The sequence below is a fragment of the Equus asinus genome, chromosome 3 (assembly GCF_041296235.1).
Source record: "Equus asinus isolate D_3611 breed Donkey chromosome 3, EquAss-T2T_v2, whole genome shotgun sequence".
Taxonomy (NCBI): Eukaryota; Metazoa; Chordata; class Mammalia; order Perissodactyla; family Equidae; genus Equus; species Equus asinus.
In genome coordinates, this window is record NC_091792.1 from 114,572,882 (window position 1) to 114,591,587 (window position 18,706).

Below are 18,706 nucleotides of genomic sequence, written 5' to 3' on the forward strand. Positions count from 1 at the left end.
TAATCTTGACAAGTTCTAAATTACAACTCTGATCAAAAACTTCCAAAGAATCCCCTTTATAGACAAAATTATGTACAAAGTCCCACCCAGACATTTAAGGTTCCCTACAAGATGGCTACAACCTACTTTCAAACTTCTTGCCTCACTACGTCTTTCTTCATGTCATTATTGTTGGTTCAACGAGACTAGTCACTGTTTGATGACAATGTCATAATTTTCTCCAAGTATAACTTTGTTCATGTAATTCAATTTCCTGGAACATCCTCTCTCGTTCAGCACCTCCCATCTCTTCTTGCAAATGATCCTATGGATTTTTCAAGAGTTAGTTAAAATACTACCTTACCTAAGAAAGCTTTCCCCATCCCATACCAGGGATGCATTTCCTCCTTCTTTAAAATACTACAGGAACTGCATGACAGCACATTTCATCAAATCATAGAGTCAAATACATACTGGCATGCCTATTCTCTCTGTCACCAGCAACAGATTGCAAGTTGAGCAAAGGAACAGTCTTATAGAGGGTTCTACATACATTACAAGCATAACAAATATGTAAATTAAATTGAGCTACTTTATCTCCTAAACATTTACACCCAATGTTCAGTGGCCTAAGCCATGAATCCACGAATGTGCCCAAAATGTAAAGTGAATATTTTAGAACATTCCTTTGTGTCTTCCTCATCCTAAATAGAAATATTAACAAGTAACTAAATAAGTTCATTGAAAATTCTTCATGGATCTTCCATTATATATCATTGGATATGATTATTATAAAACAGAAGGTCAAAAGAAGTGTAAATAGTAGTAGGTAACATTTACTAGGTTTCAAGAACTATGTGCATAATCATTTTTAATATATTTACATATGATGCTTAATCATCGCAACAACAATGTATGTATATTATGTATGTGTATTATCACACTATACAGATGAGACAACAAAGATTTTTTAAATGTAAGTCCTTGGTTACAACAGTTAGTAAACAGTAAAGCTGGGAATGAACTCAAATCTCTCTGACCCCAAAGCTCATGTAGTAACTGCAATTCCATGCTACTAACCTTTCTGCAGCAGTAAAAGCAAAATGATGAAGACTTAAAGATATGTCTGATAACCAAGACAAAGAAGCTTCTTCTTAAGAAGTGATAGTTAAGGGAAACAATCATCGATTTAATTAACTATTTATACAAAAGAGAGAAAGAATACATTAGAGTGCCTGGACCAACTTCTGCATTTCTGTACTGAAGACCCATATGAATAATGCAGAATCTCAAAACACAGGCATCAGTCAATGAAGCATGATTTTCTATGCACAACACCACCTGCCCTGCCTTTCCCTTTCATCTTGATTTGGGGTTAAGGATTCTATAAATATAATAGAAGTTTCCTCTCTGTATCTGGGATATACCTCAGATCTTTTACTACCACACATTATTTGAGTTGAAGGGAAACAGAGGAAAAAGGTGGGGATTTCTTCATAATTGACTAACTTATTCAGAAGAGAATCTGTTGCTGGTAGTATAAAATTTGCTCGTTTGGCACATATATACAATTATTGGCATGTGGCAGGTAGTCAACGAACTAACGAAACAATCTGCAATACATTCCTAATTAAATTGAAGAAAGAAAAATTTTTTTGACCTGAATGTCAAAGTTTAGCATCTATTTTCCATTCTTCATATTCTTTTTAACATGAAAAATGTAATGGTGCAAAATATAACTTCCATAAACATTTTGAAAACCTACTCACATACTTCTCAGATGGAATGGGAAAATAATTTGTAATTTATGCCAGTAGAAAAAAAAAAGAGTTTATCACATTTTCCTGGAAGTATTTGGAGGCCAACTCAGTAACACATTTATTTCCAATTGGATGCATCATTCTGGTATTTATATCATTTGGGGAAAAAACCAGATCCTAAAGAAATACTTTGAAATCATGTTAAGGCTACAAAGTGTATTATTTTTCTAACATCAATACTTTACCTATTTCCCTAAGTGCCTATTATGCTTCAAGCTACATAAACATATAATATGATCCTAGATGTAAATAAGAATTCTAAAGAGTGATGTGCAAAGAATGTATTTTGGATATCAATTAGACTTGATGTTTTGTCTAAATGGCAAAACTCACTGAAAGACACAAATAAATGTGAACGGGGTTTTTATCTGAAATAATATTATATTGTCATATAAAACAAGAAGCTAACACAGCACTTTGAAGGCCACATTACGTTATTCTCTTGCAGTAACAGTTACATCCAAAAGTCTGAGCTGGTAAAACAGAAGGTTTTCCATTGCTGTAGCAACATTAATCTCTGTTCTTATGCTACAAGTTCTTTCACCTCCCTTGAAGATTTTCTTTCTTTCTCCCCAAGAATTCCTAGACTTCACCTATACATTTCAGAGTGTAATGTAATAACAAAATTAGAACCAGCTTTTCCAAAAAGTTGGGAGTAAGGGGAGTAAAAATATGAGAACAAGCCAGAAGGATAATTCATCAAAGTCAACATAAATAACACTAATAAAAACATATTAAGAGTAACAAAGTCTCAGACTTTCCAATGCTCTTCAGTTATATGAAATGAAAATATAGAAGCCAGAAGTAAAGAGAAATTGTTTACCACATGCACACACACATCTTTCAGGCCACGTGAATTCAGAATCAGAGGGAGGATAGGAATTGTTCTGTCACGAATAGGGCTAGCGATGGGTGAAGTGGAGGAAAATCAATTGAATTCAACCCTTATCGAATTTTTAGCTGAGGTGAAGAGGACTCAGGTGGTATAGGACATTCCAACCAGCAAAGATAATAGCATTTGCCAAAGCCACAGAGGGAAAGGGGCATGGTTTGTCTAGTAAATTGATAGAACTTCCATGGGGCTGAAGGATGACAAGTGTGGGGATGTGGTTTGAGGTAAGAGCAAATGTGCTGCCTACTAATCTTATTTACTGGATGTATGTGTTCAGGTTTTAAAGCATTCCACATTTTACTGTTGTTAGTGCTGTCGAGTTGATTCTGACTCCTAGCAACCGTCTATACAGCAGAACGGAACGCTGCCCAGTCTTTTTGCACCATCCTCTCATTTTCCAGCACTATACCCGACAATGCTCTGCTGCTATCTAGTCTGGAAGCTCTGCTGAAACCTGTCCACCAGGGGTGATACTACTGGTATTTGAAATACTGGTGACACAACTTTCAGCATCAGAACAACACACAAGCACACAGTATGACAACCGACAGACAGGAAATGTGGTTCCCTGAAAAGGAAGTAAACCTGGGCCACTGCAGTGAGAGTGCTCAATCTTAACCAGTAGACACCAGGGCTATCCCACATTTACCTCTCTCTCTTTTTTCATTCCAGGGCCCATGACTTGCCCTATCATGTTGGTGAATTCACGGTATGCAAAAGAATTGGCTCCATTCTCAAATCAGTGTTAACAATAATCCAACAAATGAGCTTTTGCCACCCTTTCCTGCCTCTATCAGTTTATTATAAGACCTTCACATGTACAATTCGGTGAGCTCCACAACTGTGGTCCTGGATCTATGGCTTTAAAAGTGCTTATTTTTTGTGTGCAGCTTTTATTTTCGAGACTCTTAGCCAATGAGAACATTACACATTTCCTTAAGATAAAGCATCACTGGGGCCAGCCCTGTGGCTGAGTAGTTAAGTTTGCACACAGTGCTTCAGTGGCCCAGAGTTTCACTGGTTCAGATCCTGGGAGTGGACCTAGCACTGCTCATCAAGCCATACTGAGGTGGCGTCCCACACGCCACAACTAGAAGGAACCACAACTAAAATATACAACTATGTACTGGGGGGCTTTGGGGGGAACAAGCAAAAATTTTAAAATAAATAAAATCTTTAAAAAAGATAAAGCATCACTTTACAATTTCTCAAGGGATATGCTATTTTAATAATCAGTTTTAATTAGGCAAGAGTAGACATCAAGATTCATTTTTGAGGCACTCTCAAAAGACACATAGAAATTATTTTTAGTTATTATTTTATTAAAATGTGTGCTATGTTACATTGATAATGAGTGCAAATATGAGCAGATTAGTCTTCTGCTTCTTTCCAAATTCTGACATGGAACATCATACTAAGAATTGAATGAATGCCAAACATATCTAGGCCTGCAGATCAACTGCCCTAACTTCATTCAATTTGTCCCCTTGCCATAGTACTGAAAAGCAGATATTGCAAATGCACATATATAGTAAGAATTCTTTCAGCTGTTTCGTGGGAACACAGGAGAGCTCAAAATCAGATCTAATGTTGGCTCCACTATGCCCTGGTAGGCATCACTGGGAAGTAGAAGAAAGGATTGAATAAAAATTCTAGTAGATGCTCTTTTGTTGCAGAATATTATTACACATAAGCCAAAATAGAACGCCTAACAAAGAAAGGTAAAAACTTCATTTATTTTTGATAAGAGTAACTTACAAATAGCTCAAAAATTGCATTTTTAATTATCTTTTTTTCAGATTTGTATATTGTATTTAAGTTATGGGTTCTTAAATTGGGGGCCAGAAAGTTGGGTTTCTATTCAAAGGAGTATGCTGAAGAAGTCATTTGTAAATGCTTGGATAACAACATCATCATTCCTTACCAACATTCTCTGTCTCCTCTTGTTTTTCTTGTCTCAGTAAATGGTACAATCATTCATCACAAAATCTCTCAAGCCAGAAACTTGGTTGTCTTCTTTGGGTTCTCCCTCTGTCTAACTCACATATCAATGAATTTCTAACTGTTGGCAATTGGTTCTCATTATCACTAACGTCACTCACCCCTTTGTCAAGGCTACCATTATTTCTTATCTGAATCAATAGAATAACCTTCCCCACTCCAGTCTTGAAGCTTCTAGTTCATTCTTCCAATGCAGGCAGCAGGTCACTCCTTGCTTAATTCGTCTAAGATTAATTTAACTATTCCCTCACTGCCATCAGTAAAATTCCAAACTCCTCATAATGTTACATCATGCCATCCTGATCAGATCCTTGACCACTCCTCCAGATCATTTCTGGAATTATTCTTTGGACTTCTATGCTTCAATTATAGTGAACTAGGCCTTCATGCTACTGTTTCCTCTGTCCATAATAGTATCTTTCTTCTTCTACCTCTGTTCTTGGCTAACTACTACTGGTCTATCAGATTGCAGCTTAAACGCCACTTTGTCTTCAGGAGCACCTTCTCTGACCCTCCAAGACTGGGTAGATACTCCCTTTACATGCTCCTTAGTACTCTATATTCACCTCTATAACAGGTATTCCTAGTATTGCCTCTTTGCTACACAATTGCTCCTGTGTGGGCCTAAGTCATGAGATGGTCATTGACATGAATAATTAGATCAGGGATATTGACCTAATCCAATGGGGATTAAATTCTCTTTTTTGGAAATTTAAACTAAAAGACAAGGACGCAAGTGGCAGTTCGTGGTTGGTGCTGTGGCTTACAGGAGTTGTGTACAATTTGGGCTGATATTCGCTTACAACGTTAATGAACAAAGAAAGCTGTTGGAAAGGTAGAGAAAAACCAAGGAAGAACTAGGCCCACAGGAAAAGGAAAAAAAAAAACAAAAAACCCTGGTATAATTTACTGGTATCCAAGGTCCGGTACTCAAGATTCTTTGGATTTCTATAAGAATTATGTATGCTTAAAACGTTATTCCTACATGTAACATTCCCTCTCAAACACACGCACACACGTGTGCACGCGAGAGCTTGCGTTAATTACCATTTTACAAACAAGGCTCTTGCCTCTTTGGGTGCATGTGGGAGGTATCATACCTCTAGCAAGCACTTGCCACATTGTACCCCATTTCTGTCTCCCAATACTCATTGAGAGATCAAAGTTTGTGAGTTTTCCATCCTTGTCTCCCTGGTACTTAGCGCAGTCTTCAGCATGCTTTTGCACTCAATCTAATGTTGTTGAAAAAACAAATGAGTGCAAGAATGAAGGAACTTCCAGTATTTAATAATTCAGACTAATATTAAAGGCTGACTTTTGTTTAAAGTATCAAAAAAAATCAAATGGAGTATTCTTCTTGCTTATAATTATCATAAAAGCATTCCCATCTACAAACATAAAAACTCAATGAGGAAAAATGAAAAAAGAAATTGATGGTACAGTTTCATGTGATTCTCCAAAAGGATGATAGAACACACAAGCCCCTTGTTAAAAGCATTTTGGCTCTTGCAAAAGGTAAGCTTTAAAATGAGCACAGGGCAGAGTTTTTATGACTTGTCTGGATTGAAATGGTTTAGCTGTATTCTGAGAGAACACTTGTCTGAATCCCGCACACTATGGGTGTGGCTTGCAGGAGGGTTATTCGTAGATCATTTCAATGAACTTTTTATGCATCTGCATGAAAATCACAAGGAAAGCAAGGACAATGCTGATAAAAAACACATTAACATTCCTTCAGCTTCAAGGAAAAGTCTTGATATCTAGTCATTAACTGAGCTATCTGCCCTCAGACTTCCTCTGCCTTAAAATGCTGAAGAGAAACATGTCTTCTGAGAACGTTTTTTTAATTCTTTGTGCTTTGTTGCTCTACTGTGAAGTTCTAATTCCTTTTAATCCAAACGCTCGTTAAAGCTCAAGAACTGCTGTTAGCTATCCAGAGTCAAATGAACGTAAAAGAGGGCAAAGTTTAATTTCAAACCAACGAAACAGTTTTTGGTATGTCATTATGGCTGTTTTTACTGTGTTTCTACTTGCTTTGTGGCTATCCATAGAACAGAGGTTAACACTTTTAAAAGTAATACCAATTTTATTTTTCGGTCAAAGATTGCATTAATACCAGCCTTTATTATTTATACGTATTTCTGAGTTTTCTGTATCTTAAAGTATCTTGTTTCTATAACAGACTTGGTTTTTTTGAGAAAGGTGGAGGAGGGAAGGAAGGGAGGGAGCTGCACTTCACTGACATTTTGTTGTTTGCATTCCTCCATGTCTTTTCAATTTGAAGAGCTCAAGGTAACGTGGTATCTCTTTTTTCAATTTCATTTTTAATACCTGTCCAAGCGCTCTAGCTGATGTACTATCTTCTATATCAGGAAAGATTATGCCCCTGTAATATTTACTTATTCTTCTTTATTCTATAGGGAGCACTAGAAGATGACCTTCAGTCATTTTCCGTCTCACTGATAAAATTACTTCTGCACAAACGCAACTTTCAGAAGTATTGTCTCATCATAGCAGGTTAACATGATTCTGCAGGCTCCTTTTAAATCACATGACGTTTACCTCAGTTTCCATTTATGAGATCACACGAAGGTGGCCCTGTACCCTCATTTTCGTTTCTGTCCAAAAGAGGGTATACTGCAATTTTCCTATTTGGAAGTTGATGGAAAAAACATGATTTACAACCCATTTCTACACTGTAACTCTCCACATACATGGCAAAAAGTAAAAGCTGGTAATATAGAAAAATCTTACGAAGCTATAAAAGTTGGGGAAAGTTTAAATTTAGCCAACTTCTTAGTAAAAGTTAAATAGGAAAAACTGTTCTAACTGACTGATATTCTGAATTTTTGTCACAAGACAGAATTACCAGCAGGTGTGAGTGTTTGTGTGCGTGTGCGTGTGTTAGTTGCTGATTTAAACACCTACTCAAAAATGAAACTTCATTTATGCATTTCCTCTTCATTAGTAGTAGAAATTTTGATGAATGTATATGCATTGGAGTAAATTAAATCCTACTGATTTTATGTTATTATTTTACAATATAAATCAAAAGCCAACATCATGATGAACACTTTGTGAATGTTGAAGCACATTCCGGGAAAAATATAACTCCACTCAATTTAGAGATTTTCAGGTTTGAAACAGTAATACAACACAGAAAGCAAAAAAGAAAGAAAAGGAGTTCTTAAAAAATCTTTACTACACATTTTCCTTGAATTTTCAGAACACGTTGGAGTCAATTCTACCTGCTTTTGTGGAAGTGTATGCACTCACTCACCACCACTGCCCGCCACCAAGGAAGAAAGGCTAATCTGAATGGAAAGCGTCTAGGCCAATGATTGAACAACGTGACAGTGGACAGAGCTCCTGTGAATGCCAAGCTCCCCACACACTTGCACTTTCTACATGGCTGCAGTAATTAGAGTTCAGTTGAACTCTTCTAGGTCTCTTAAATCCCAAATGGATTTATGATGCATCTCCCTTAGACCTTGAACTGAAACAAAGTATTCCAACTTATTTTGCCAGAGAATTCTGTAATGGCATTTGGAAGAAAGCTCAGCTAATATAGCGAGCGGTACTTCATGTTCCTTTGCCAGTATTTCTTGTATGTATATCCCCCTAAAGAAATTGTGGGATAGGAGACATGATTGTGTTTTGGAAAAAGACTTAGTATTCATGGTTCCACCAGCCAAATACTTCCCAGTCTTCTTCATGGTGTGGCACACAAAGAAAATTATAAATACACTATATTATATTGTTATTATATTATATATTATATTCCCTGGGGGAAATTATCCCTGAGGGATAAGAGTCCCTGTATGAAGTTTAGCGAGAAAAAAGAAAAATTACATTACCTAAATATTATTTAAAGATAAAATAAAATGTAAAGTATTGGGGAAAGAATAGCATTGAATTTTGTGCAAATATTATATAACATTCCTCACTGGAGCTCCAGAGGATGGATGTCACTCACTGTATTTGTCAGCTGCAGAGACAATATTTATAAAGTACTTTCCAACATTTTCATAAGAAAATTAGGTTGCTTCTGTAACCATCACTTTTCTATCAGGTTTTATGCTTTACATGACTATACACAATTCCTAACCAAGATGTTTTCATCATCATCTCCTCAAAGTCTTGGTAGTTTCCATTAATGAGAATTTTTTTTCAATCAAGCAGATGATCAAAAGTGTTAAAAGATCTTTCACAACCATTCAAATTTTATAATAGTTGAAATTGTCACTAAAAGTAATTTTAAATCTCCTGTGATAAGGCAAAGATATTTAAAACTCAATCAGAAATTTAAAGTCAAACATCTAGAAATAACGATTAACTAGTGTAGAACAAGCATGCATTGTAAATAACTGGCTAGGATACTACTAAGGGCAAACATCAGCCACAGTGAGTGGATGCAGAGTAAACACGTGGGAAGACAAATTTGGGGCACTGCCTGGGGCTGAGCCTCCCAGGAGCCCCTGCCCGGCCACCCCCAGCCCTCTTTCCCCACCGCTGGCCGCACCTTGGGCTGCACTCTGGGCTCCTTGGGAACCTGGACCACGAACTCCTCTGGTAGCTCCACGGGACCCTGGTCCGCGATGAGCAGTGGCGCGCTCTGCAGCTGGCTGCTGAAGGAGATGTCGGGGTGGCAGAGCGCCTCCTGGGCTGCGCTCAGCATGTCGCAGTGGAGCAGCGAGGGCTGGATGTCGCTCATTGTGCTTGCCACCTGCGGGGACCGCAGGGCGCACCATCAGACTCCGCTCAGTGAGGCCGGCCTCCGAGGAGCCCTGCTAGAGGCTATTCCCAAGGCTGCTCTCTGCTGCCCCATAGGCCCCGACCTCCAGCCACCCCAGGCCCCACTCAGCCAACCCTGGAGCTGAGGAGATCATATCTCCGGGTCCCTAGCATGATGTAGTTCCGTCCTAGTTCAACTCTATCTTCAGTAAGCCACAAACCTCATTCTAATCCCTAACAATGACTAGAAAATTAGACAGAATTATTGAAATCAGAGAAAGCTGCCTGGAAAAATATAATTTTTTTTTATTTGTGTAGATTCACAGCATTCTGATGTAAATTACGGACACTAATATCTATAAGTGTAAATAAAAATATTGGTTACTGAACTAAACATTTACGCACAAAAAGCTTGATAAGGTAAGGGGTGAAGAAAGTTTCAGAGAGGTGCTTGTTTTTTATTAGTTTTGTTTGTTGTATTGTTACATTTACATGGATTATTTTATATTTATTTATATGTTTTAGGTCATTTAACATTTTTTTAAAGATATTGTATTAAGATCTGTGATGGACATTAAAGTGAAAAGGATATACATACATTTTTGCCATTTATATACACAGTGATTTAACTGACAAATGGTACATATTACATAAATGAATAAATATGGAAGAACAAGACAATAATGAAAAAATAAAATTGCACACATATGATTTTCTTTTTAATTATTCACAAAACAGTCATACATTACACACTATGGAAAACAGAGCTATTAAGTACAGATTTTTTTTCTGGTGAATTGGTATATGAGATACAAATTTTTCAACACGGATTGCACTAGCAATGTTAATAAATAGCAATGATAACAAAAATATTCCTGCTAACAGAAAGGAACAAACTTTACAAGGAAAAAGATTTTGCTTTACACAATTATTTTTAACATACTATAACATGCATATTTAAAAACACATTAATAATGGCTACCATTCAACAGTCAGGAGAGAAACTAAAGAAATTCAATAATGCAAGAGAATCTTCTGATTATCTTTCTAACACTAGAAGTTTATATAGTAGCACAACAATTTCTTGATATGTAAAATATTTGCACATGAAGAATAAAAACCATGTTCTCTTCCAAAACACAAGAAATGATACAGCCCTTATAGAAAACAAAAATGATATTAAGAAACCTGTCAAGCAATCTATGATGAAAAAGTTTAGAATATAACTCCAAGGCATCGCCCTGAAACATTTCTATTTAAACTCATTATAATGTATGAGTACCAAAATATCTAGGCAAAAGGTAATCTGAATGCTGTTTTGATAGTTTGCGTGAATGAAAAAAGGCATCAAAGAAGAAAACAAGTTTTAAGAACAAAACTTGTGAAAATCAAAATCTCAAAGTAATTGCTTCCTTCAATGTTTACCTCCAGTGACATCTTTTCTGATCTTTTGAGAATATACCTGTCCTTGTTGCCGAAAGTGACAATGTAACTAATTTTTTAATTATTTTAACATGAATACATACAAGGATGTTTTCTCTAACATCTTTATAACTACTCTATGGGAGAAAATTAGCAAAAGATTATAAAACTATGTTATCCTAGAAGCTTCAGTTATAATAAAGTTGAGAATTCACCCTCAGCCAAGTTAACATATAAGGACATTTGGAGTGATGGAGCATGCACTTAACTGTTTATTCATTCAACAAATATTTATTGAGTTTCCATTATGTATCAAGTCCTTTTCTAGGTGCTTGAGAATTTGATGAACAAAACAGACCAAGTACCTACTTTGATGAATCATCCATTCTGGTGTGGGAGACATAGACTATACAAATAGATATATATATATATATTTTTAAATACCATATAGATATGAGTAATCTACAGAAAGTTTAAATTGGGTAATATGTAAAGACTACTCACTTAGGTTTTTATGGAAGACTTATCTATGGGAGTGAAATTTAAAATGAGATCTCAATGAGATTGCAAGTTGCTAGTCAGGCAAAAATCAGGAGTAAACAGCATTCCAGACTGCTGCAAAGGCCTCAGGCTGAAACCACCTTGGCTTGTTCAAGAAATAGCACACTGGCCAATGAAGCTGTGAGTAGTAGGCTAGGAGAAGAAGGGTCTGGAATGAGATCAGAAAGGAAAGCAACAGCCAGATCATGAGCTTTGTAAACCAGCGCAAGGAGTTCAGATTTGGGCCAATCAAGCTTTTGTTTAGAATACTGAATAAAGTTCCTGGGAAGGAAGAATAGGGCAGGATAGGGAAAAAGACACAGGAATCACGATCTCTACTGAACTAGAGATCAATTATTTCAGGAAAAGTCAACTTTCAGAGCAGGTAGAGAATGGCAATTGACTTAAAATGCCCATAAAGTGGAATCACTACTAGCTGAAAAATATAATAGTGTCTGTATTAAATGAAAGAATCTCAGCTTAAACAAAAAATAAGAACATGCTTGAACTAGAACTAGAAAGCAAGGTCTGAGGACCTAGAAAAAGTAGGTTTGGTTCAGAGAATAAAACGATTTCCTGGAGTGAGACTGAAGGAGACGAAATACCAGGAAGTTAAACAGGCTTTGACTCTTAGGTTGAAGGAAATTAGACTCCAATGTGTGTAAAGCTGCAGTATCTTATGTGTCTATAGGTCATATTCTCCTTTAACTTTATCATCTCTATAAAAGGAATCCAGAGTCACCGATCAGAGGCAGCATAAGTGGAGATGCTGTTAACACTGCCCACATGGAGCAGGGCTATTAGAACAGAGACAAAAATCTTAACCTTTGTTTTAAAAAAATATTGTATATGTTACACTTAAGATATTGTATGACTTCTGGGTAAATATTTATTTGGGTTATAAACATAAATCTAATTTGTCTTCGTTAAGCCATTATAAAAATAAGTCTTCAAGATAAACATCACAGTTCTAAGTCTGGTATTCCATTAGAGGCATGGAATCTCAAGTCTGGAAAAAATCATTCAACTCATGCGAAAGATAATAAATAACCCTTCAAGCATCCCTGCTAAAAATCTCCCAAGTTTGACACATAGAGGCAGGAATCAGAGACTCACTCTGTCCATGGCGCACCCCAGCCCATTTGAAGCAGCAAGTTCTTCCTCATGTCAAGAAAAGTGATATCTAGACCTTGGCATTCTCCACTCACTTGTCTAAATTCTATACAAATGGGCTTTGCAAAACACATCAAAGCTACTCCTAGAAGGTACTTGTCTTCAGACATTTCAAGATAGTCTTCATATCCTAAATGTCTCTTTTCTTCTCAAGATTCATAAGGGGAAAGGATTCTTTCAAATTAACTATGAAAAATTCTCCAGATTGTTGTGGCATTAACTATAACTGGAAGACACACCCCTTATGCTCCTCTGCCATCTCCATTTGAGACCACAGTTTCAAACTGTGTTGTATGTAATTTAAGATGTCTCAAAGGTACTTTTGGTTCTGGGGCAGGAAGTAATGGTAAGAACAACATATTTTGTTCTTCTTTCTTTCTGACCTTCTTCAGAGAGAGAGGAAACTTCATTCCTATCTCCTTTAAAAACCGTGTCTCTAATTAAGACTTCATTTAAAAAAGAAGGTTTGACTAATTTTTGAAAAGTTTGAATTCCTTTAATCACAGATAATATTTAATATTCATAAGTAATATGAGTTATTGCCATACCCAAATTGCCCACATAATCACTTCATATTCTGATATTTTTACTATTTAAACACTTTGATTCTGCTTTCCCAATGGGCAAGCATGAAATATGAAAATTAATATCTCACAATCCACTAAAATGATCAAAATGTTCCCCCATGTTTGCGTATAGTCTCCAACATCAAAGGCTATCAGAGCATCAAAGTTCCCAAACATTGTGGGTGAATGTGAGGCAAGCAGAAAAGGAAAACGAAAGAGCATGTAAGAGGTAAAGTACACGTGATGGTAGTACCAGGGTTTTCATCTTATCTGTAGAGCTTACAATTGAAATAAACATAAAAAATATCAGATTTCAATGGTATGTATTGTGAGGGATCAATATTGATTTATAAATTAAAAAACACTAAGTAAGCATTGTTTCTAAGCAACTTCAACTGTTTGTTTTCTTGTTCTCCTTAGATGAGTAGCTATGTAGTTCAGTCAAATATTCAGCTTCTTTCTCCAAACATCTATCGATCATAATAATGAGTTTGGAATCGAGATAAAACAATGGGCTGCAGTAGGAAAATATTCCTAAGGTGAGAGAAATGTTAACAACAAAACACAATCATATTTATCTGTCACAAATGATTTAACTTTCATATATTAAGGCTGTTTCTCAAAAGTCACTCATTTTTCTACCACCCCTAACTCTGAGACCCTGTACTGCTGTGCCTTGGTTTCCTCATCTGTAAAATGAGGATACTCATGCTCACCTCTTGGATTGTGAGGACTAAAAGAGATAAGAGAATGTAAGACCCACTCAGGGTTCCATAAATAATAGTAGTAGGAGCCATCATTGTTGTTTGAACACAAAGGCAACATGGGATAGTGGAAAGGGAATGGACTTTGAAGTCAGAAGCTTTGTAGTGTGACTTTCCGCCCATTATTTCTCTGGGCCTCACTTTCTCCATTAATCAAATGATTGTAAGAGTGTCTATCTCGCACTGATGTTGTGATGATTAAATAAAATCATGTCCATGAAGAGACGGGCGATGAGTTGGCCAGGGTTGGTGGATTTTGTTTTTCGTACTTCAGAGCTAAGTGGAACCAGGCCCAGAGAGGGCCATGTCATGCCTAAGGTCACACACAAAAAAAAGTCATTCGTTTTTGTGCTTTGAGGTAATATTTTACCATATCTTTTTAATCAAAAGCTAATTTTGAGCCTTATAGAATTTAAAATATACTGTAATTACAGCTATGGCCCTAAACTACATATTCAATTCTGTCTTCCATGATGTCTTAGATACAAAACGTATCCTCCTACACATAGCTGTCTAATCTTTGGTTCAAATTATCCTTCCCTGCAGGAAATCCCTACTGCTCAGGCTTTCCAAATCTCTCTCCAGGTATCACCCTTCCCATAATTTTCCTAAACTGTTCACTATGTATATAATCAGCACCAAGTTTCACACGATTTCCCTTCCATTCTGTACTAAGATCTAAAATTTTAAATTTACTTTTAAATTAAAAGTTGTATATTTAAAAAACTTAAAATCGTGTAGTGTTTTTTGAGTCCCAAGGTTTAAGCAACCACAATACTGCTTTCTTCTTTAAGTGAAACTTGATATATTTTACTACATCTGTTTTGTAATATTCTATCTCATTCTTCTATACATTGTTTTGGTTGGTTTATTTCTAATTTAAATCATAGTTCTACAAAATGAGGCAAATGCTCAGTAGGTTATTAAAACGCCTTTGGAAGAAGCCTCCCCAAGATAGTTAAGAGATTTTGATTTGAGTTTCTCTTCTGACAACTATTGGAAATGTCATTACATCATTAGATTGACAGCTCTGAGTCTATATCTTTCATCTTAAGATTAGTGATACTACTACATGTGACTCATTAGATTGTTAGGAGTATTCACGGAACTACCTGCAAAGTGCTATGTAAATGCTAGAAATTATACTGAAATACAACAACAAATGACTGATTGACATGGAAAATCCAATCCAAGTTCAATGCATATATATATATATATATATATATATATGTATATATGGAGAGCGAGAAGAAGGGCGGGGGAGGGATGGAGAGAGAGACAGAAACTATTGCTTTCACTTCTTTTCCTGTAAATAAAGGCACATTTTCCAATCCTGCTTCCTTTTGCATACCTGAAAAAGCTCTACCTTTCCCCCAGCACCTTCATTTTGGCCATATAAATAGATTACTTCTTTCCTGATTTCTCCCTAAGGTGTATGTGACAGTTCCATAATTTCTTCATAGGCTGGATGGTAACCGCTAAAAACAGTCTTAAAAGTTCCAATTTAAGCACCCAACTAAAGACACCACAGGTAGAAATTACAACATGGAAGTTCTAACGCAGAGAAAAATCTGTTTCAATTTCGGGGCTTATAAAACAATGGCTCAGTTGTGACAAACTGTCCACCTGTGTGTGAGGAAGCAACTTTCACAGTAAACCTGGTTATTAGTCAATTGAACTCAACAGACTCGTTCTCTAGACTGAATTGCTTCGTGAAGTGTTGGTATGCCCTATGTGGGTAAAAAATTTCTCTTCAAACTAGGTTTCTCACTCTTCTTCTCTACACCACAGCTGGTTACAGTAAAATAAAAGGTATTAACAGCTACACTTTTGCCAGAAGACTGAACAATTAAGTATGAAAGCTATATAACAAAGCTATATAAGAAAGCTATATAAGCTATTCTGAGTGGATGAGTCAAACTCTTGATTTGAATAAAGCTAAAGGGAAACAATTCCTAGTGTTAAAAAATAAAAGAGACAATATTCAAAGATTACTTTTTAATTGACTTTCAAGTCTGGCATCTACCATGTCCTAAAAATAGAGGGAAAAATTGTGCTTATTCGCTGTAATGTTTGCCTAGATCGTAATACTACGATGTAAATTTCTCAAACATTTGTTAAAATGACTAAGCAGAGAGTAAAGTTTCTGCCACTGATATAAATTTATTTTAAAAAATCAGCTTCTGACAAAAAGACTATTTTCATTCAAATGAAATAAAATGCATATTACATATCTTATTCTTCAGAGGAGTGATAACTAATAGTTTGTCTTTTCTAACTAAAAACACCTGGCTCTTTGTAAACATAATGCAAACAGATTTAAATTCATGATAACAAAAAATAAAACTCTGGAATTTATTATTTGGAGAATATTGGCTTTCTTTTAACTTCCTTTCCTCCCCTCTTTTTAAAGGATATTAAAATTTTAATGGTATGGAAGCTGTGCCTTCAGAATGTTGTAAAGTAAGTCATTTCTTTAAAAATCTTTATAATTATATTAACGGGGTACTTTTCCTTAATCACACTGCCAATTATACTTGATGTGTGGGATAAACTATACATATTTTGACAGAGATCTGTCTTGTCAGTGAGTTCTTTCTCGTTATTCTAAGTTCAACCTAACTGGCATCTCTGAAGATAGTTGAGAAGAATGAAAATTTTTTATCTATTTTTTTCTGGTAGTAAGAGATTTCTACCCTCTCTACCCCCTCTCCTCAACACACACACCAAATGAATGCCTAAATTCTGGTTAACAAGAAAGCAGATATGTTAGCAGACTCACATGTCAAAATGATTGATTATATTATGTTGCTGGTATATACACAAAGTGTGATTATTATTGGACACCTACTTTTAAAAATCGACATAGTGATTTCAATCTGTGTGAAGAGGCACATCAAGCCAGCCTCCTAACAATAGCCCTTAACCTAAAAAACATCTGTCCTATCACAGCTATTCCAACTGTCCTGAGCTATTGTGACCAATCTAAAAGGCTTCCTTTTAAGCAAATGTGTTCCCTGGAGGGATAGCATCATATGTTGCTTTGAATTTTATGTATTATCTGTCTTCATTATTAAATCATGTGCCCTTAAGGTTTGCATGGTTTCACCAACTTCCCTATCAAAAGGAAAAGAAAGAATCATTGCTAAATAGTCCCCACCATTGTTGATTTGTAACAAGAGCTACAGAAAAGAATCTCCTTGATCTAATTCAGGTAGCGTCTATGATGACTACTTTCATGGTATCTCTAACAGCTTGGTGCGAAGCAATAACGTGTGAAAGCCAACTGTTCATTCTTTTTATAAACATAGAGGGTTTTTTTTTCATCTACATGATCTAATCATATCTGCATCTTCTTTTCCTCATGTCATCTGTTATTCTCTAATGCAACAATAAAATTGGTCTGTTTTAAAGTCATCTGAGTCCAAGAAAAAAAATGGATCATTGTAAAATGCTATTTCGGTTTTGCATATTATTTTTATCTTTGCATATAATCAAATCAAAGATTTCTCTAATTTAGCTCAACATATTTATCCCCTTTAACTTCACGTTAAACTAATAATATCAAAGTCAGGGTATATCTGTCACTCACTATTCAATTTCTTCAAATCTGGGATGAATAGTGAAGACAGGAAATTTTATTGTGCTTATAGTCTAATTAAAGGCAACACGCTTGTACTCTGAATAGCTTTTCAACACTCTGTAACATTTTTTTAATGCTGATCTAAGCTTAAGATGTTCTTTAGTAACTCATTAAAGACTTAGTTACAGTCCAGTGAGTGACTACTGAATATAATGATGGAATGGTGTACAAATGTGTAGGCTCGTAATTAAAGGAACTGTCACATTTGAGGATTAAGAATATACAATGCAGTCTTTGAGAAACACTATGAAAAGTAAATGACCCCAAGATAGTGTTGTATGTTAAGTTTTGGTTACTATCCAGTCATTTGTTTTTTTAGTTCTAATTCCAAAAGGTATGTTTTAATGACCACATTCTCCCAGGATTAAATGTGTGAGGCTTTGTGTTAGGGCCTTTCTAAACATTATTGTTCTTAATCCTCATACTATAACAAGTAGACTTAATTATCCCCTTGATAATCAAGGAAATTGTGAATCAAATTGGTTAAGATCCTGTATCTTGGAAGTAATGGAAATGGAATTAGACTCTAAGGCCTGAGTTCATTCTCTTCATTCAATAGGACCATGCAAATTAGGATCCTAAAACAGCTTCCATTAGACAATATTGTACACTTCAGTTTCTGAGCTTCATGTAAATATTACTTTCTAAATATGTTGACATCTTCCTCCATTCATAGTTGCTTAAAACTGCAGGATCTGTTCAACATCAACATTTATAAACCATTCATTCTTTATTTACCTTTCTCCTAATCTTTTCTTCCCAAATAGCAATATTTCAGATAAGCCCAGTGGACTGAAATAGTGCAAGTTCGCTAGGATTCTTGCCATATAGAGCCTCAGGTTCTCTTCTGATTGTCATCTTTGTCTGTTTCTTTAAAGATGTGATGTGAGTGGGTCCAGGGGTCACTAAATATACAATATGTAGATTTGATAGGGAGACATAATGAATTGCATCACTTTGTTGAGATGAAGTAAAAGGGGCATCTAATAGTTTGCAGAACATATTAGAGAAAAAGTCTACGAAAATAAAATGAAAGACTCAATATTTATAATATAATTTGAGCAAAGATACAAAAAATATAAATAAGAGGATTTTCAAAATCTGGAAGGACAAGAATTCAGATGAGAAGAAAAATAGAAAATATTTTTGCCACCACAATTAAAGGTTACTGT

At 35.7% G+C, this 18,706-nt stretch overlaps 1 protein-coding gene across 32 annotated transcripts in view; it reads right to left on the bottom strand.

The window, feature by feature from the left end:
• The window catches only part of ADGRL3 (adhesion G protein-coupled receptor L3), a 798,980-nt gene that overhangs the window by 486,032 nt on the left and 294,242 nt on the right, over positions 1-18,706 (bottom strand). For 28 of the 32 annotated variants that reach the window (XM_070505775.1, XM_070505772.1, XM_070505777.1 and 25 more), the window contains one exon: positions 9,215-9,418. The exons of the other annotated variants lie outside the window; for them this stretch is intronic. In XM_070505775.1, coding sequence (XP_070361876.1) covers positions 9,215-9,418 — 204 coding nt within the window. The remainder of the gene's footprint in view (positions 1-9,214; positions 9,419-18,706) is intronic. 32 annotated transcript variants of the gene reach the window in all.